The sequence below is a fragment of the Phlebotomus papatasi genome, chromosome 2 (assembly GCF_024763615.1).
Source record: "Phlebotomus papatasi isolate M1 chromosome 2, Ppap_2.1, whole genome shotgun sequence".
NCBI classification, from domain to species: domain Eukaryota; kingdom Metazoa; phylum Arthropoda; class Insecta; order Diptera; family Psychodidae; genus Phlebotomus; species Phlebotomus papatasi.
The window spans coordinates 24135799-24157967 of NC_077223.1; the positions used below are offsets into that span (position 1 = coordinate 24135799).

A 22169-nucleotide genomic window follows, 5' to 3' on the forward strand; every position below is an offset into this window, starting at 1 on the left:
TTTATAGAGAGAAATAATGTTTAAAAAATTATCCACTATGAAAGATTAATGATAGTATTAAAGGAAAATGTAATAATACCAAATAGAATAATAAAGAAAAATCTCTTTAAAATTCAATAATTTTTTTTAAGATGAAATGTTCTTAGGGTTAATTTGAGAATCTCAAAACCGCATGGATTGCAAAATATCAAATGGGGTGGCCATATTGTAATTTTTAAATGCCTCAGTTGCCTGCCTGGGGGTCGCTCGAGTGAGAAAAAAAAATAGATGGCTGTCAAAATATTTTCTTGATAAGCATTTTTCGCCCGTAGACAAGCTAAAAAGTGTATAAAATGTTGTGATTAAGTGAAAAAAAATTGTATTTATTTGTACATCAATCATCAAAGCACATATATACATAGGAATGCAGGACATAAAGTTGAAAGGTGAGTGAGAATTGGGTGGAAAAAGAGACGCAACATGTTTGTTTGGGTGCAGACATCAGAGGTTGATGATCCCATAAAAATGCCAATTTCAGGTGCAATAGGTGGGCATGAATCGCGAAAAATGCTGTCAGGGGGTGAAAAGAGCCTTTTACTGCAATCTCCAGCTGGTGGGGAGCCACTAGTGTACACGTGGCCCCTGCAAATTGGCTCAGGATCGGACAAACATGACTGTGGCATTGACATTATTGAGACCATTCGGTGGGTCTTTGAGGATATGGCCCAGTCCAAGGTGGCTCATGAGCAGCTCAATTTCACAGATGTCAAAACTACTTGCTATGACTCTATGACTAAGCTCTGTGACACTTACAATGAGCTAATTGGACGAATAATAGCTGGAGAAAGGGATTCTGGGACATTTGAACAGCGTCTCAATAAGACAGCCACAAAGGGACTGCTTAAGCACATCTTGCAGCAGGTGTACAATGGCTCAGTGGATGATCCGGACAAACTCAATCAGTACGAACCTTTCTCGCCGGAAGTTTACGGTGAGACCTCGTACGATCTGGTTTGTCAGATGATTGACCAAATTGACATCTCGCCGGAGGATGTGTTTATCGATCTGGGATCGGGTGTTGGTCAAGTGGTGCTTCAGATGGCCGCTGCTACCCATACAAAAATCTGCCTTGGCATCGAGCGTGCGGAATTCCCATCCAGGTACCAAGATTTTTGGCTTATGCTTCAAAAATTTCATGAAACATTCATAGAAATATTGCAGAGATAAAATTGTACTGAATTCTAAAATATGTGCTTTGTTTTTTAGTTCAATACAACTACAGTGAGTGTTTATTGCTAAATTCTTAAAGAAAAATCATTAACCCTTCGTGGCACTATTTTATTTCAATTCAATTCAATTTATCCAATTTTTATAGATATTAAATTGCGAAAGAGTAAGCTACATGTTGAGCCAATCAGGCTTTTCACAGTAATGCCCTAGACACATTTACGACTTAAGCCGAGAGAGAGCTTAACCTTATTATAATCAAAATAATGATCAGATTACAATTCCATCAGTTTCTGACTAATCCGTTTCTCGATTTAAACCAAGAAACGGCTTAAGCCGAGAAGTAATAACAAGAATAAAGAAACTTAAGAAGTCGTCAGTTAAATCAGCATTTGTCGTAACTTCATTTTGACAACTTTTCAGGAGACGAAATTTTCAGTTCAGTATTTTTTTTCTTAAAAATGAGCCCCGAATGCGATACTTTTGAGTCAAAATAATAAAAGTGGCACTAATAAACTGTAAGTTAACTTGAGAAAATCTTTATAAAATGATTTAAAAGCTGAGATATTGAGATATATGTTAAAAGAAACACAGTAATATTTTATCGTAACTTGCATCGTTTATAAAGCCGTAACTTCTAATGTATGGAGATTTTGGAAGTTACGACAATTTTCAAAAACACATTATATCAATTTTAATTACTCTAGTGATAATTAGTGCCTTTATTTCACTAAATTAGTCAATTAAACTGTGGTCCTTGTCACTAAAAGCTTTTATTTCATAAATTTTATTTAATAAATTTTGTGCGCCGCATCGCTTGTTTTGTTTTGAAATAATGACAGATGGACAGAGATTTTTTCTCACTTTTTTCTCACAAATATCGAATTAAAATGATTTAATGTTGCATTATTCGCACTGTCTTTGGATATCTGGAAGAGTTTGTGAACTTTTTAATGAGAAATATTCAATTTTTGCTGCAAATTACAAGCCACGCAAGTGAGCTAAAAAAGTTACGGCAAATGCTGATTAGAGCAAATTTTGTATGAAAATTTGTCGTAACTTCCCCAAAAATGGAAGTTACGACAAATTCTGATAAATTTTTACTAATTAAGGGCACTTACGATAATTTTTGTTTAAAATAATTTTTAATGGGCCTATAAATGTTTCTTTTTCTCAAGTGAGTTTAATAAACAAAATTACGCCGATTCTAAATATGTATATATCCCAAAATCGCAAAAATGAAGTTACGACAAATGCTGATTTAACTGACGAAGTATTAACAAGAAAACATAGCAAATCAATTTTTTTTAAATAGATAGATATACAGTGGGACCTCGATAGAGTCAACTAATTATTTCCAGGCCTGTTGACTCTATTGGATTTGTTGACTCTATTGGAGTCCGAAAAAATCAGTTAAAATGTGATTTATGTTTGTTTTAAATCACTGTTAAATTCAAAACGATAGTCGAATTTTCATTTAATTAATCCATAAATTCTACACTCTTTGGCCCAAAAAAGTCATAATGTATGGGCAAAAGTTGAAGATTAATGACAGATTTTGCGGAATGTTTTTATTATTACAGTAGACTCTCTCAAATTCGGGCATATAGGACCGAAATGTCAGCCGAATTAGACAGAAATTCGGGCGACATGTGCATATAGATATTGAGTTTACACACTCATATATATCGTAAATTGCATGAAAATCCCTCAATAATGCAAAATCACATCAAAACTAAGACAAACCATGCTAAATTTGAGCATCTTTGATTCATTTGATAATCATAATCAAACTTGAAAAATGACAACAAACTTTTTTCAAATGTAACCGCTGCCCGAATTAAAAACCCAGCGATCACCAAATGCTAACCGATTGCAATTCAGCTGAAAACATATGTATTTTCAGCTGAATTCTGCTAACCTTGAAACAAAATTGGCGATTCAGTGCCATTTCCATATATTTGGTTAGCACTTTTTGTTCGATAACTGCCGATAAGTCAGCAAATTTTTGCTAGTCGATTCAGCAAAAATATGCTGAAAACGCTACTTTTTTCAGCTAAGTGTGCTCGCTGGGAAGTAGCCCGATCTTAAAAGAGCCGAATTTGCGAGAGTCTACTGTATTACTCTCCATGTGGTAATATTGAGGTCCACTCACGATGTTAAAGTAAGGAAATGGTGTCCTAAAGATTTCTTTTTAGAAGAAAACTCCAAGTCAATATCTTTAACCATTCAGAACTTTAATCTTACTGTGTTATCACACTTGTACATTAAAATTTTAATATGATTCACATTAATTGTCGCTGGTGAGAGTCCAAATGTTTAATTTGTGTGTTTGAATCATTTAATATTCAAAATGTGATCTATTTGTTGATAAAAAGGTAGACTTGGCTCCCAAAATTTGATATAAATTGATTTATAGCATTAATGCGAAAAATTAATGAAATTTCTCTTTAATTTTTTAATGTGAAAAATATTTATGCTTTAGGTAAATTTAAACTTATTTTTGCAGGCCAAGTCCACTTCTTTATCAATCAATAGAAAAACCCCAAATATTAAGTGACTCAAAGACACAAATAACATATTTGAACGCTCACAAGCGACAATTAATGTGAATCACATTAAAATTTTAATGTGCAAGTGTGATAACGCCGTTAAATGTACAAAAGAAGGGCGTTTTAACCGTTTTTTGCTGGCCAATTTTAATTTTCTGTCGCTTATGTACTTCTTTTTTAAACAAGTTAGTTCTTTAAAAAGTTTGAATAAATTTTGAAAAAGTTTCTTCTTATATAGTGATCATATGCTTAATCAAAAAAAAATGTTAAGACAAAAGGGAAAAGACAAGGGAACTTTAAATCCGTCAAGACGCTTAAAATCTCGAAAAGAAAATTATTTTGTTGAAAAATGATTCTACTGGAAAATGATTCATAATATTACCATGTTATACTTACATAAATGTTTTTCTTGTGTTAAAAACGTTACATTGATACACCAAAACACTGATTTTAATTTCGAAAAATCATAACAAAATCATATAATATTAGTTTAATAGTAAAGGAAAAGTTGACTCTATCGGAGTCCGTAGTAAAAAAATAGCTGTTGACTCTATTGGAGATTGACTCTATTGGAGATTGACTCTATCGAGGGTTGACTCTATCGAGGTCCCACTGTAATGATCAAATTACATTTCCGTTAATTTCTGACTAATATGTTTCTCGGATTCAGTCAAGAAACGGATTAGCTAGTGGGAAATCTATAGGATTTTAGTTAAATCATTATTTTAATAGATACCTTATGTCGTCTCTCGGCTTAAGTCGTAAATGTGTCTCGGATTTAAGGAAGTATTTATTAACAAGAAAGCATAGCAAATCGAAAAGGACAGATAATCCTAACCGGCTTATGTAGGTGAGATTCTTAACGTGAGCTAACTCGGAGTGCATGCAAATTCGATTTAGAGCTGAAATTGTGAGTCGCCATTCAGTTATCTTGAATCAAATTCGTGAAATTATACAAATTTTGTATTTAAATCAAAATATCAAGGATTTGGATGAACTGGCACAAAAGTGATATATGGGTGAAATGTAGACCAGAATGTACTCTATAATTTTCCCATAGAACATGATCTCATCGATTACTCAGAAGCCAAGATAAGCGAGTTTTTTTGTTTCTTAACTTTTTTTTTCATCCAGAGTGCCCCAAGTGTTCATTTGTTGAACTTCAACTATATCAAAGAATTGTTGTATTTTGTGGGACTTTCCATTTAAAACCATATTTTAAGTGTCTTGGTGGAGTAGAGGCAGTCAAATTGACATCTGAGTGATTTCTAAGCGTTATTATGGGAAAAATCATTTTTTTCACACATAAACGGCAAAATTGGAGTGATAGCGTAGTCTGAGCGGAAAATGATGTATGGACGAAATGTAGAGACAAATGTCCTCTACAATTATGTCGAAGTAATCATCAAAATCGGTTTAGCGACAGTCGAAATAATTGAGGTTATGTGATATTGAAATTGGTTTTTCGACTGTGGCGCCCCTGGTGTTGGTCCCACGAAGTTCAAATATTCTAGAAAGTTGTAGCATTTGGTGAGATCTTTCGTTTAAGGCCTCGATCATCAAAATCGGTCACATAGAACCGGAGATATGATTTTTTGAATTTTGTGAACTTTGACCCCTCATATCTCCGGTTCTATTGAAACCACAGCGCACATACGCACCATTTTGGAAACGTCCTAGACTGGACTACAACATACTAAAATTTCATTAAATTGCACAAAGGAATTTTTGAGAAAAATGATTTTGAATTTCGATGAATTTTGACGCTATCGCAGCGCCACCTATGGGGACTTTTTGAACTTCCATCTGAAAGTGCTCATCGAGACGAAACCAAAAAGGTAAAATTTAGGTCGCTATGTTAGTTAGAACCGGAGATAGAGGCCGGTCAATGTTCGAACTTTGACCCCTTATAGCTCGGGTCAGGGGTTATGGATCGACTTAAGGTTTTTTTTGTTTGATAGGTATAATCAACGGCTACAACATACTAAAATTTCAGCCCGATTGCATAAGGAATTTTTGAGTTATTTAACTTTTAAGATTTAAAAATTTTCTTTTTAATAATAGCGCCCCTAGCGGTGGTTTTATGAACTTGCGATATTAGAAGGAGAAGTGGCATTTCACGAGAGCTTTCCAAAAAGCCCCCATTTTTTAAATTCTGACAATTATAACCGGAGTTATGGCCATTTTAAGAATTTTTTTTTTGGACCCTTATAGCTCGGGTCAGGGGGGTCGGGGGACCTTAAGTTTGGTATTGATGGAAAGCCCTAAGGCCCAGCTATAACATTCTAAAATTTGAGCCCGATCGATGCCATAGGGGCGGAGCCATTAAGAAAACAAAAAAAGGGGGGTATTCAAAATGGCGGAAGGAGGGGTGGGGAGTGGGGGGTCAATGCACCAAGTTGCAATTTTCATACGATATATAACCTTTGCCGAAAACCGCAAGTCGATATCTCTTTTAGTTTAGGAGCTATTAAGCTCCAAAGAGCGGCCGGACGGACGGACGGACGGACGGGAACGGTTTTTAGCCATCCATATATTCGTGATCAGGAAGTGTCAAAACACATTCTGGCAAAGTTTGGGGCCAATCGGAGGACATGAGATTTTGTTAGGATTATAGTAGGTGAGATTGTTAAGAATCTCACCTAATATTAATGATATATCAATTTGAAAAGACTGCCGGCAGTATCTCTGCTTACGAAAGACAGAAAACGCATAATGGTGCTATTCAAATTAAAAATGAACATGTTTTTCTTTTAGAAATTAACTGTTCTCAAAAGCTTCTATATTATAATCGATTTTTCTTTGTGTTGGTTCCTGTCACGACTGTTTGGTCGTTTTGGAACACAGCGGGAACTAGGGAAAACGGTCGAGACAGGAACCAAACGAACAAAAATCGATAATACGGAAGCACTTGAGAACAGTAATGTATTTAAAAAACATGTGCAGTGCACTTTCCCTTTTTTTTACTGTTCTCAAGTGGTTCTGCATTATCTTTATGTTGATTCCTATCACGATTGTTTGGTGGTTTTAGAATATTGCGAAGACTGGAGAAAACAGCCGAGACAGGAACCAACAGCAAGAAAAGTTGATAATGCAGAAGCATTTGAGAACAGTAAAGTGCTAAAAATATGTTAATTTTTTGTTGGAATAGTACCATAAGGGTGTTATTCCAATGAAAAATGAAAAGGTCAAATCTTTCTCAAGAATATTTTTAGTACGTGGATGCTCTCATGTGCTTCTGCGTTTTTTTTGTCTTAGTTGTTCTATTAAGAATGTTTTCCTCAGTCATCGTCGTATTCAAAAAAAAAAAAAAACACCAAAGAGTCTTGACAGAAACCAACACAACATATAGAAAAGTCGATAATACTCAGAAGAAAGATTTCCCCTTTTCATTTTTCTTTTTTTTTTCTCCAGTTCGCCTTTTCTGCTTTTTCTAAACAGTTAAATACATTTTCTAAATAATACAGGTTTTTAAAAATGCTTTGAAAAGCATTTTTCTCGTTGAAGAGGTATAAGTTTCCTTTTTCGAATTTGTATAATGGTATATTTCCTATAAGAATTTGTTGGTTGGAAAGCCCAGTCTTTTCTGAGAACGTGTCGGAGAATAATGGTGCTACTATAATGAAAAATGAAAAGGAAAAATCTTTCTTTTGAATAAATTTTTAGCACTTTACTGTTCTCAATTGCTTCTACTTCGTCGATTTTTCTTTCTTTTGGTTTTTGTCTCGACTGTTTTCTTCAGTTCTCGCCGTGTACTAAAACCACCAAGCAGTCGTGACGGGAAACAACACAAAGAAAAGTCGATAATGCAGAAGGACTTAAGAACAGTAATGTACTAAAAACATGTTCATTTTTCATTGGAATAGTCAGTGCCAGTGGCGGATACAGGGTGAAAGGCCCAGTCCGCAAATGGTTAAGGGGGAGCACCAATAGACCAAAAACAAAATTGAGGTGCACATCATTCAGGATTGATCAGATGCTCTATTGGAGAATTATCCCTAAAAGAAACCGTTTTTCGAACGCAAAAAAGAGCTTCTCGGAAATTTTCAAATTTTCAAATTTTCATTAATTTGAGCTTATTTAAAAATCAAAACGTCCTCAAGGGGTTACATGGGTCTCAGGTCAAAATATAAGCATTTTTTCTGATAATAATTTATTGTGTCGAAAATATTTTAGAAATTCCAACTTTTGGGATATGAAAGAGTAACTTTAGAACAAAATTAAAAAAAAAAATTTTGAAAATTCGACCGTTGGTACCTGATTTTCAGAACCATTCCTAAAAAAAAGAACTTGCGGTAGGTGGAATTTCTCCCAGTAGGTTCATCTGAAATCAAAAAACCAAATATACTCTGTTAGGGGATTAGTTGGACCTGTGGATGAAGGAAGGATTTTTGAAAAAATTAAATTTGGATTTTTGGCAAAAGTTCTTGTGAAAAAGTATCAATTTCACCCTATTTTTCAACACAATTTGTATTGTAAAAATGGTTTTGATTAAATGAAGTACAAATCCTTCTTTCAAAACACTAGATAATACTTCTTAAAACAAGTATGCAATATTTCAGTAAGATCGGTTCAGTAGACTCTGAGTAATCTTGACTACGGCATTGGAATGCCCAACGCACAATAATTTTTTTTTTGTAAACATGTTTTCAAAATTTAACAAGATTTAACAAGAGATAACAAGATCTAGATCTCACTCACTCTCATTGAAATGTTAAAAACATGTTTACAATACAAAAGCTATTGTACGCTGAGCATAAAATGGTGTTTTGAGAAAAACGCGTTTAACCCTTTAAGGACGAGAGGGTCAAATAATGGGGGTCGGAAAAAATAATTTTTTCTCACTCTTTAGCGCAAGATACAATTTTAGATGGACGTAGGAAAAACTTCATTTTTGGGCCACCGGTGACCCAATCGTCCTTAAAGGGTTAAAGTTTTACAACAATATGCGCGCGCGGGCGGAATGCATAATTGAAACTGTTCTACCTCCGAGAGTTTTACTCCGATTGACTTGAAATCTTTAGAAAATATTTTTCAAATGTTATACTACAATGTTATACATGTAACCCCTTAAGGTGTGCTAATTTTCAATGTTTTTGAATTATTTTTGATTTTATAATTTTTTTTTATTTTTTGAATATCGTGAAGGATGAGCCACGGCCCCTTTTGCCTTTCTCTCGCTAAGCCCTCGTTTAAAATGTTTAATTAGAATCGAATAGTAAATTCAAACTTTAAAATCTGAAATATTAAAGATGCTGAATGGATAAAATTAAGTGTCTCATGAGCTAAACAAAACGTATAAAATATTTAAAAGGGCTGTTCAGGGACGCCTCGTGGTAGGGGCCTTTTCTCTTTGCTATCACTTATATCCGCCACTAGTACCATAAAGCTTTTTTTTTTGCTAATTATCCTAATTATGTTGCAAGCTCTTTTATAAATAGTTTGCATTAATAGAATTATTGAAGCTTACTTTAAAGATTACTGATAGCCGATAGCCCTTATTCACTCTTTTGGATTGAGAATAGCAATGGGTTCAAACAAGGAAAATTTTTGATTTCGTTTAATCAGGGCAATAAATCCCCTTTTTGTAAATTATTTTTTTTCTTTGGAATTATAAAAATTTTAAACATTTTTTTTTCACGTAAATTTTCCCCTAAAAGTGCTTCACAGGGTTAATTGATTTGCAGAAAAGATTGGCAAATATTTTTTTATCAAACAAAGAATTTTCAGAGCAATGCCTCGTGGAAAATTTCATAAATTTTTCCAATGGTATAGGTACGCCGAGAGCATGGATTACAACTTTAAGCTGTGGATGAAGTGGTTTGGGAAGCGCTATGGGGACTATCGTCTGATCAAGGGTGACTTCCTGGCTGATGAACACCGGGAAATGATCAATTCGGCCACAGTGGTCTTTGTCAATAATTTTGCTTTTGGTCCACATGTGGATCATCAGTTGAAGGAGAGATTTGCCGATCTCAAGGATGGTGCCCGAATTGTTTCCTCCAAGAGTTTCTGTCCAATCAATTTTCGCATAACTGATCGCAATTTGTCGGACATTGGGACAATAATGCATGTGACGGAAATGTCCCCATTGAGGGGAAGTGTTTCGTGGACGGGAAAACCAGTGTCGTACTATTTGCATGTGATTGACAGGACAAAGTTGGAGAAATACTTTCAGCGACTGAAGAATCAGAAGGCAACTGATGGGGAGTATGGATTTACAACGGCTGCCAATACTCGGACAAGTACCAGGGAAAAGGGAAAGAGGAATACTGCTGCCAAGGTTATGTATGATTCCTCCTCGGATACTGATGCTGAAGTCACAGGACCCACCACCAGGAGAGCCTGGAGTGATTGGTGCAGTTCCAAGGATAAGAGCAGTCAGTCGGAGGATGATAGTTACAATTCGAGCTCACGTGGAGCCCCACAGAAGAAGTCCCAGGGTCAACAAGGCAAGAAGAACAAGAAAATTGTCCGGAAGAAGAATACGAATCTGGAGACACAGAAGAAGCGTGGGCGTCTTCGGAAGGGGAAACAGAGAAAGAGCCTGAAAATTGTGGGATTGGATTTGCTGCACAGCAAAACTCTGCTCAGCACGTCGGTGGAAGCTCTGGGGAAGAAACTTCCCCCAGCTCCTGGATGCATCGATCAGCAATTGACATCGCTCACGGGAAATATGGAACACACTGAACTGGAGATTCCAACGGCTCCCGGAGAGACCCCGTATGCCCTGCAGATTTTGCTGGATATGTTCCGGAATCAGTATATGCAGGCACTGGAGCAGATGAAGACACCCAGCTACAAGGAAAATCTCCAGTTGCAGATTGAGCGTGAGAAGGAGAGGAATAGGAAATTGCTGAATAGAGCTAATCAATTGGAGAAGCAAATCCGGGTGTTGATTGATGACAGTGTGGCTCTGCTGAAGGCAAGAATGAAGGAATTGGGTATCAGTACTTCCAGTCAGAATGATTTGCTGTCGAAGGCCAAAGAGATTGTGGGAAGGCACAAAGAGCTCCAGGCCACAGCTACTCGCCTTCAGAATCAGGTGAGTAGCATTGAGATGGAGCAAAAGATGCTGGTGATGAATAGAGTGAGGAAATTAGCAGAGAATTTCTACAAGACAGATCAGATTAAGGAGAGTGATCTCACGAGAAATCTCTCCTATGATCTTGTCCTCAAAGAAATTGATAATACCTTTGCGCAGCGAAAGAGAATCTACAGTCAGATGTCAGCAATGGAAGGGGAAATTCGACGTTTGGAGAAGAGTGTGAGGCAAACCAAGGAGATTATCAGTCAAAATCCACAAATTTATGTGCCAAATCCCGATACTCAAGCCACTGGCAAACAAAATCGTTCCCGATCGAATCGTATGCGAATGCATGAGTGGCCAGATGTGCCAGATGTTGGGAAGATTGACGAAAAGAATCCCGAATTACTGGCACAGAAGATTCTGGCAACGGGTAGGAAGATTGAGGCGGGAAAACTTGCCGGAAGTTCAACGGCGAAAGCCTCAAAACCCAAAGAACCCAAAAAATCCAAACATGGGAATCTCGATAGTGAACTGATGCCAGCTCCTGTGTTCACAAAACAGCCACAACAGATGAATCTCAGCAATCCACCAACGACGCCGAATAAACCACAAGTACCCACCTCAACGGCCATTCCCACGCTCAAGATTCACGATACACCGAAGGTGGTTAATTTTGAGGATCGCCTCAAGAGTATCATAACTTCGGTGTTGAATGAGGATCAAGAGCAGAGGCGATCGCAGATGGCACAACAGCAACGAGAGCCCAAAATGACTCAGCCATCATCATCAAGTGTCATCCTTCAGGCGCAGGAGCCGGAAATCCCACCGCAACCATCAACGTCAACTCACGAAATTGTCCCAGTGGCTGACTTGATACAAGAATCTGGGAAATTTACTGCCATTCAAGGGATGCAAATGAAGAAAACCGCCGCAGAGTCCTTCTCAACGGCCTATCAGGTTTATCTTAGTCAGCAGCAGATGCAACAACAAGTACAACATGAGGCTGCAATGGAAGCTGCAGGGTGAGTAAAAGATTATTTAATACGTTCTCAGAATTTAGGTTCATATCTAGACTGTTTACAATTTCACATCTAAAAGAATTTCGCAAGAAGGTCAAATTACTAGAGATCCTTCTCAGATGATACTTCGATTTATTTAAAAGGTCTTGAACCCCCAAATATCCACTGAATCCATCTCAATGGACAATAAATGGGTGAAATACTAATAAAAACTCCTTTAAACGAGTCTTGGAAAATCTCCCCGAGTGGTTTGTTTCTGAGGTTCTGTTATAATCGCTCGAATTGTGTCTCTGCTAAATAAAAGCCCAACATAATCTCTATTTTAATTTAAAAACTTTATAAAAAGGTCGAGTGTTTTATTAAAAATAAATAAATTCAGTAAATAGGGTAAATATCCTAATTCAAAACCATTTCCAGATGCTTTAACTTTGACAGAAGATTCAACACATTAAAAGTTTATATTTTTTCTGAAGAGAATTACATAAATTTGCTCCTAGACTCTTTTATAATGTTACTGTTTAGTGAAAATTCTTTAGATATAATTTGAAAACTTCTTAAATACAAGAAAAATACGCGAGTGCAAAATGCTTCTATTGGAAACAAATTAATCCAAATGGAGACAAGGCAAAGTTTCTAATTGGAGACAAACAGTGTATAAGTGAAACCGCAACGAAAGACTTCCAAAACCCTGTTGAGTTGCGCTTGAATGTAAGATTTGTTCTTATTCCTGATCTTTTCTCCTTTCCCATCTAAAACAAAAAGAAAATCTCTCCAGAAAAATCATATTTCCGGGGTTTCCCATTGAATCATTTGCAGACACTTCAGAAATGACCAGTGATAAGCCCAGATAAGCTTATGGTAGCTGAGATTCTTTACAGGTGACCTCGAAATGCGTGCAACTCGGGGTGCTTGCAACTCGGAATGCGTGAAAATTCGATTGTGAGTTGAATTTTGGGGTAAAGAATCGCGTCGAGTAAACTGTTCTCGGCAGTCGAAATGGATGAAATTGGCTCGACGCGATTCTTTACCCCCAAAATTCAACTCACAATCGAATTTTCACGCATTCCGAGTTGCAAGCACCGCGAGTTGCATGCATTTCGAGGTCACCTGTAAAGAATCTCAGCTACCATAAACTTATCTGGGCTTATCACTGGTCATCTTCTATTTTAAATAGTCCGAGTGGGGAAGACCAACAAGAGAAAAAAAAGTTCATTGAAATCGGTTAATAAACATAAGTGATAGAGTCCGGTCCATATGGGTATAGTAAGGGTCGGGGTACAGTGGGTTGGGGTAGAGACGGATGGGACCCATAATTAGAAAGATCGTGCTCTCAGATACAATGTAGGCTCAAATTTCATCGAAATCCCTTTATAAATACAGAAAATGCAGTCCGGTCAAGACATTTTTGATTATAGCTCAGGTCAGGGAACATCAAGGGAGGAGTGCGACCTACCATTGGAAAGGCCTCGACCCCAGCTACAACATATTAAAATTTAAAGAAAAAGCATCGTCTAGTTTTCGAAATATTCGAAATCGATTAATCGAAAATCGATTTTTCGATTAATCGGGCCTTCGATTAAATCAGATAAAATTGAGGTGTCACAAGGGTTGTAGTGCTCCACGAGAGCTTTCCAAAACACCAAATTTCTTTGCATTCCGATAATTAGAACCGGAGATATGACCATTCAAAAATTCAATTTTTGACCCCATCTAGCTCAGGTCAGGGGGGTCGGAGGGGGTGAAGTTTGGTATCGATCGAAAGCTCTTAGGCCCAGTTATAACATACTAAAATTTGAGGTCGATCGATGCCATAGGGGCTGAGTTATCGAAAAAACAAAATTTTTGGGTGTTCCAAAATGGCGGAGGGGGGTGGGGGGATCGGGATGGATTTGACATCATCAACTTCTAGCGGCCCAATGACTTGTAACCTTTGCCGAAAACCGCTTGTCGATATCTCTTTCCGTTCTCTCTCCAGAAGTCGAAATGTAACGGACGGGACGGGACGAAACGTCCACGAAAATCGATTTTTGGCGCACATGATTTTCGTGATCTATGAGTGTCAAAACGTGTACATCCAAAATTTGGGCCCGTTCTGACGAGGTCGGATTTCACCTGTGACCACAAAAGCTGAGATTGTAAAGAATCTCAGCTAAAAGTTGTTAAGGTTTTCATAAGAGTGTTTTATTAAAAAAAAAAATAAATTCAGTAAATGATGTAAAGTAATCCGCAGATTAAGAAATTTAAGAAGAAAAAATGTGATCAATTAATTGATATACAAAAACGTTCACACCGAAGAATTTTGTGTTATTCTTTGATGTCTTCAATGCTTTAAAATTAACAGTATTCGGAAAGTTATTGGTTTTCCAAAATATTTTGAACGCTTTTGAAAGAGGATATTAGACTTTAATACCTCTGTGTTAATAGACTTTGAGACGTCTCCTAAAAGCTACTTCTCAAAAAGGGCACAGGGAGTCCCGGGATTATAAATATCGGGATTATCCAAACAAATCATATGGTATGCATCTTTGCCTATCACCAGGACCAGGAGCTATTTGAGCCCAAACAGAAGTAGATTTTGATTCTCCAAAAGTGTCTTGGATAAAAAGTAAATGGAACTTTATTTTCACAAAAAGTCGTTAAAGTTCGAAGAATTCAAATTCAATTTCGAATTTTCATACTAAATTTTCGAACAAGGTGGGGCAAATTTATCAAGTATCACACTAAAAAGCTGGCAAAAGAGTTACTCAGTGATTATGGAGTGATTAAATGCTGGCGCAAGAACAGTAAACGTCGTCGTTTTTCCTCACAACAATGCGAAGATCGACACATTTTGACACTTGAGCACCTCGTAATTCGAACAGGATGTAACTTCCGCCACCTTGCGAAAGTATTAATAAGTAAGAAAGTCTCTTTTTTGGATCTTCAAATAGATTTTCGAATTTTCCAAGATCTACTTCTGTACGGAAAGAATGAGCTTTAGCCAGGTGCATTTTTGACTTTCTTTTTTGGCACAAAAACTGTTTTTTTTTCAACAGTTCTATTTGTTTATTCAATATTTTGACAGTTAAACTATTTATATCAACTATATTCTTTTTTTGTTTTTCAAGATATGCTTCTTTTTCTTCTTTTCTTATTGTTTTAAAATAAAAAAAGGAAAAATTGCCTAATCATCGATTTTAGTCGAGACACACATAGGGAGATTATAACAGATTATATCAACAGTTATCCTAGGAACGAACCACTAGCGTAAAATTGGACGTTCTGGACAACATTCTTAAAATTTGATAAAAATCAATTAAATAATCTTCAATGTACTATAGAATTGAATAATTACTGCATTATAACTAAATTATCAAAGTCCGAATTTCCATTACTTCTTGGGGTAATTAATTTATTGGAAATTCAATTTACACTTGGCATTGCTTTTTTCTGTAATTATTTTGCGTAATTTGGATCGTTGTTGATCCTTATGCTGTCGTTTTGCTTCTCAGACGCTATGATGAGCGCATGACACCTGAAGCTGTGGCTCAGATGGATCCCTCAAAGATGCGCAGTAGCACCTTCTCACCGGGAATGCGGCTACCTCCACAATCGCATCGTGGTGTAGTTTATTCGGCAATGCAACCGGATTACACTCAAGTGTCACCGGCAAAAATTGCCCTAAGGCGGCACCTGAATCAGGAACGCACAGCCCAACAATCGCCAGTTAACCTCCACAGAGGTAGCAAGACAATTGGGGATTTGGTAAATGGGGAAATTGAGAGGACACTGGAGATTTCCAATCAGTGCATCATAAATGCTGCTGTAAATATGAGTGGGATCTCGGAGCAGGAGATGCTTGCCAAGGAGCACAATGTGGCGACAACGAAGAAGGATTATGGCTTTGCTGGTGTTCCCGGAAGTCATCGGGGGGTGGAGAGGAAGCTTACTTACACTGCCGAGCCATCGTCGAATGCTCAGACTTCCGATCATGCTGCTCCTCATCCACCTCTCGAAGGACTGGCTGCGTCTCTTCAGGCCCGTGTAATTGCTTCGCTGCAGATCAAGCAGGAGACTGATCATTCGCATCCGCAGCAAATTCAACCAAGGGATCTTCATGAGGTGCATCCCATGGATCTACAGCCGATGCAGATTAAGCAGGAGGATGTAAAGCAGGACTCTCAGTTGATATACTATCAGGGAGCTACCAGGAGTATTGTTGATGCAGCTCCACCGTACATCAACTGCGACAGACAGTCTGCCTCCTTAGATTCCACAATTAGTCCGGACACTAATTACGGTGTCATGGATGACAAGCAGAAGGGACGCAGACAGGATGATGGTAAGTCTGAGGCTTTAAGTTTCTGAAATATTTCTTATGACGCCACCATAGATCAAATTTACAAACAATATACCAAATAAAATTTTGACTGGAGACCATTTGTGGACACCGTTCGGGGAGTGTGTCTTGGTTAAGAGTGTGTTGTACGAGATAATTGGTATTGTCCATTGTGAAATTTCTGTTTACGATCAAACTATCGCAATCGGTTAGAGTCGTGGAATTACACTTCAGAGTGTAAAAATTACACTTTTGCTCAGTAATTTTCGTAGATTTTGAAGGCTATTTCAGATTTCAACGATTAAAGAAGACATCGTCCCTAATGGTAAAAAAAAACTTTAATTGCCCTTTTTTCAAGTCTCGTCGTTAAAGACGTCGTCGCCGTCGCATCGTTTAGATCAACAGCCGTGCTAACTGGATTTCATTTGCGTCTGCATTCATTTACAACGAATGTGTAAACGACGCACAGCTGCGTGGAGTATGCAGTGAATGTAGAGATAAAGGAAACACAGTTAGCACAGTTGCTGATCTAGCCAACGATGAATGTCGTCTGTTGTAGTCTTCATGGAACATAAAACCCTTCCTATTGGTTAATACTGTCCACTCTCTACTTCAATCTGGTTAGTTGTTAACAGTAAATGTCTGAATTGAGTATTTAGTCATTGGGCAGAAACTTAAATTCCCTACAAATCCGAGCAAACACACAGAACAACATTTTGGGCCGTTAATTTCAACCTGACTATTTATCTTGGTAAAGAGTCTTCACAATTCGACAACATGCTCTTGATCTCGTATGTGACCCATTTTGATACGTTTCAGCAAATAATCGCAGTCATTAATACGATCCAAAAGGTTCTTTTTTCTCTTACGTCAACATCCATACATCGAGCTTTTTCTTGAACACAGCTGTATGAAAATGGTTCCAAACTGTTTTCTGGTTAATCTTGAGTTCCTGTGCAATAAAATAATTACTTAGGGTAAGGACTCATAATTTTGGACAGGATGCTTAAAGCATCAATGTACTGAGTTTGAAGTGCGATATTTTCAATATTAATTGACTTTTTTTGTTAAACTCTTTTCAGAAGGGTTGTTTAGAAACTTGTTTAGAAACTTAGTAAGCTATTTATCGTCTTATTTTTACTAAAATTAGTTTTAATACGTTTAAAAATGAATTGATATGTAGAGGTGAATTTGACTCTTATTTTGGACAACTTGGTTATTAATTTGGACAACTTGGCTGTAAATTTGGACAGGTAATCCGCCTCAACAGGATGCCCATTGTTCTTCATTTCATGAACCAATCTTACCAAGTCCTCTTCCTGTTCATGTAACGGAAACGTAGAATGTCACAAGAAGCACGGAAACTTTCCATATCATTTATTAAAGTGAGTTGACTTCGGTACTCCAAGTACGTGAGGATTAGCGCATTCCTTGACCTTTCCGGGAGCCTTTCAAGGCTTTTCTCAATACATCTCATTCATAGAGATGATGCTCCTTTGTTTCTTCAGGCATTTGTCCAACCTAGTCATCACAAAAGCTAAAACTTCACAAAATTTCGAGAGAAAAACACCTGTCCAAAATAAGAACCATCACCTGGTGAATGACTTAAAAAATTTCCCATTTTTCACACGAAAAATCTAATTCACAAGGCAAATCTCCCTTCAGGTCAAATGTATAAATCACCATTACCATGAATCAACACAATATTCAATGAATATTCAATAATATCACTCAAAAATAGGGAAGAAACACTGTTAGTACTTCACCACAGCTAAATAAGACTGAAGTAAACACGAAGTTCTGTCATATTTCTCGTATAGGGTAAATGTCCACCAGCGAGACACTTAAGAAAAAAATCAATTTCAAATGCAGTTTTAAACTGAATAAATAATTATTTTTTACCATTTTTTTTTTGTATCATGGGATTCTTTGACAAATATTTTAACAGAATCTTAACAGTTGTTATTAAATATTGCAACCGAATAATCGGAAATTCACGGAAATTAAAAAAATAACACATTTTGAAAAGATGGACAAAATTTTGGAAAGTTGGACAAAAACTTTTGGAAAGTTGGACATAGTGATATTAATGACAAAATATATAAAAAATCAAATGTTGAGGGTTTTCTCTGTATACTTGCACATTGGATGGTTATACTAATCCCTCCTTTATGTCCGGGTAACAGTTGAGGAACGCTAATTACCAAGAACTTTCTGGACGTCCAACCAAAAAGGGGTTCTGTAAATTTCACAGACGCCTCGCGCTGTCCAGCAGTTATAGCTTTAAAGCGGATGCAATTTTTAGTACATTTCAATTCCCCATCCGCCCAAGTCCTTTTCCACTTGCTTTGAGAATTCTGTAGATGTAGAGGCTCCTATTTGTCTTTCTCCAGGAGTTTTTGCGATATTTACTACACATTCTATCAGAAAAAGTGGTCTTCGGAATCAGGAAATCTTTGCAGCCTTTTCTAGGAGATTTTCTCCTTATCAGCTGCTAACTGCTGTTGCAACTATTTCTCCGGATACTTAAGGTTCTTTGTCGTCCTTGTTAACATGATTTCACTGCACATAACCACCAAATTCATTCACAAAATCAACTTGTCCAAGATTTCATAAAACTTGTTTTGAAAGCAACACGAAATTAAATCACTTTTCTATCCTTTTTAAATGTAATATTTCACAAATATTTTTTATTCACCTTTTAAATAGATGTATGTCCTTCGATTTTCACTAAGGACTTAATAATATTTCACAAATTATGCCGAAAAATCAAACAAAACACTTTGATATTTTCCTAGCAACTTCCATAAGAAACAAAGAAAATGACAACTATCTTGTCAATGAATATCACAAATGCAAAACATTTTTTTAAATTCTTCTTGAAAGTCACTCTTTGATTGTTTAATAACAACTTTTGCATTTTTAACTTCTCAAATAATCATAAAATTAGATTTAATAATCTTTTTATCGAAAATTGAAATATTTAATTGATTTATTGTCAAATTTTTAAGGAGGTGTCTCACATTCCACACTGCTTTGTCCAACTTTCCAAACTGTCTCGCTTTAGGCAAATGACCCTAAGCAATTGCTCACACTGAATTTTCAACAGAGCCATTTCAACTCAAATCATATTCAAAATTTAACGTATTTAGTGTTAAAATCTTCCAAAAAGAACAAATATTTAGATAGAATTAATTATTCATCAAATATTGGAATTAAAATCCATAATTTTAATCAATTTATTTTTAGTGTCCAATTTTATCCTCAAAGTGTCCAAAATAAGAAACTGGACAAAATTATGAGCCTTTAACCTAAGTGGCGAAAAGTGGGACACTGGCGAGAAATGGTGATTCCACCCTAATTCTACCCTTGCGTGTTTTTGATTAGAGGATACGATAAGGAACGTACTTCATACTGTAGCAAATTTTAAGTCTCAGTTATTGCTAATTCAAATTTAAATCTGATCTATGCCACGAGATCTAAAGTATTATGAAAAAAAATGTTAAGAGTCCGCTGTCTAACATCCAGCCCAAAATGCCTATCACTTTGCAGAATTCCTGGATGATGAGAGCCACTGGCAAGACAGAGTTCGCTGTGGATTTGACAAATTGGTGGCTTTTGCATCAATTGAGTTGGACAAAACTCGTCGATCCATAGAAGAAGCTTCGCTGCCTTCCAGCAAAGATGGATCTCCTCACTATGGGGATAGTAAGAGCTGTCATCAAGCACCGCAAATGGCACCAGTAAAAGCCTCATCGACATCTTCATTGTCAGTAACGACTACAGAATCTGTGGCTACGACCTGTGACATTTCTCCTGGGTTTGCGGAAGAGATGCTTCCACATACTCCCAGTCCCAGCCTCACGCCGCCACCGCAAAGTGGCTCAGCGGCCAGGGTGCCAATGAGTAGTCAGCAACAGCAGCAACTGAACATTCCTCTGAAGTATCAGAGGCAGTCGCGCACAGAAAAGCACTACAAGAAGAAGTTCAGGGAGAGGAAGTGGGAATATGGGATTGAGGGGGAAGCAGGGGGATTTGCGGGTGCTGATGATGGATCTTCTGGACCTTCCTCCAAGCTGCACAAATCTTCAAAATTTCGACCGAAGGGGAAGGATTGGCACTGGGTGGGAGAAGCTGGAATTTCTGGAGGATACCCCGGAAATCCGCCGGATAACTGAAGGCGGTCGCGCAAAGTGAGTAATTTAAATTAAGCCAATAGTGTTAAAAGTTTAATCTTCATCTCCTTCATGCATTATATTCACTACTTATGTAACACTGCCGATGTTAGTAAAATAAAAAGTCCGTCAATAACATTCGAAAGGATATTTTTATGCCGGAAGTGTTGAATTGAAGTCTAGGTGAATGAGGCATTTTGGAGGAATTTTATGCTGAGTAATGAAAAATAAAAAAAGCTAAGAGTCAGTAGACTCTTTGTCATCGAAAATCAAACAAAAAATGATTGGCTTTTGTAGAGTGTTGTTCGCAGTCGGAAGTAAAACAGCACTTGCCCAAAAATTCCAACACAGTGATCAGAAAAACAGTCATAACTAATCTTTTTTAGCACATTTCACATCATAATCTTGATCTAAGATTTTTCATAATTTTTTACCGTCCTTTTTATTGCCAACGAAAGAGCGAAAATAGTTATTGGTTTTCTGTGAATGCTCTCAAAATGAATTTAAACCAAAAGTTCCTATAAGAAATAATTGATAATAAAAGTAAAATTAGTACACTGTGAGAAAAAAAGAGGGTGCGATTAATTTTTTTCCTCGTAACTTTAACACTTTTTAGGTGTAAAAATATATCAACATTTTTTAATGTTGATTTTACACCTTTTTAAGGGTAAAATTAACATGAAAAAGGGTAACTTTAACCCATAATACACCTAAAAAGGGTAATATTTACACCGATTTCGAATCAATAATTAAGGGTAAAATTAACATTTCCGGAATGTTATTTTTACTTTTTCGGATTTCTCTCAGTGGAGTGGTATATCTCAGCTCCTAATGAACATAATTGGATGAGTGAACTATTGTTGGAAAGCTTGGTTCATTAGCTTTTAGAATCTGGTATACTTAATCTGCTATGGATAAACCATGGTCATCCAGAACCATTTATGTCGAAGAAGACACTTTTTGCAACGTCATTTTTGGCCATCTACTCCTGAGAGCAGGAGTAACCCGCAATTCGCGCACAAGGACTATTTGTTAGAGGAACTCAAAGGGTATAATTTGTGGAAGAAACTTTTTTTTTGGACATCTTACTTTTTTTTATTCATCGACTTTTGCAAGAATTTTGAAGTGTTAAACGCAAGAAAAAAATGACAGAAATCCTTGACAGAAATCTATCTCATTTTCTGGACAAACTAATGAAGATATCGACTTGGAATGTTCTAAGTACTCCCCCATAAGTTGATCCAAGAAATCCAAATATCACATCGATTTCATCCCCATGTCTATCCTTCCCCTCCAGAAACCATTCTTTTAGGATTTCTGTATTTTTTTCCTTGTGTTTAACACTTCAAAATTCTTGCAAAAGTCGATGAATAAAAAAAAGTAAGATGTCCAAAAAAAAGATTCTTCCACAAATTATACCCTTTGAATTCCTCTAACAAATAGTCCTTGTGCGAGAATTGTGGGTTACTCCTGGTTCCAGCAGTAGATGGCCAAAAAAGACGTTGCAAAAAGTGTCTTCTTCTACACAAATAGTTCTGGATGACCATGGTTTATCCATAGCAGATTAAGTATACCAGATTCTAAAAGCTAATGAACCAAGTTTTCCAACAATAGTTCACTCATCCAATTATATTCATTAGGAGCTGAGATATACCACTCCAAACTTTAGACCTCTTCTACTGACAGAATATATGTGCACATCTAATATAAATTATTTTGGATAAAAATGAGTTAAATTAGATTGGAATCGAATACGCTTGTTAAGAATTCCAAGACCTTTCCTATGAGCCCAAACATGATACCATTCGGTTGAGAAATGCGCCCTCAAGAGCCTTTTTAAGCTCTTAAAACCAGCTAACCATGGCCTAT

At 36.7% G+C, this 22169-nt stretch overlaps 1 protein-coding gene across 1 annotated transcript; it reads left to right on the forward strand.

The window, feature by feature from the left end:
* Nucleotides 1–232: 232 nt before the first annotated feature.
* On the forward strand, nt 233–20438 carry LOC129803183 (histone-lysine N-methyltransferase, H3 lysine-79 specific). Its single transcript, XM_055849572.1, has 5 exons — nt 233–425; nt 518–1139; nt 9534–11810; nt 15299–16128; nt 19678–20438. Exons 1-5 carry the CDS (start codon nt 404–406, stop codon nt 20301–20303), a joined length of 4377 nt encoding a protein of 1458 aa, XP_055705547.1. The 5' UTR covers nt 233–403; the 3' UTR covers nt 20304–20438.
* Nucleotides 20439–22169: the final 1731 nt, after the last annotated feature.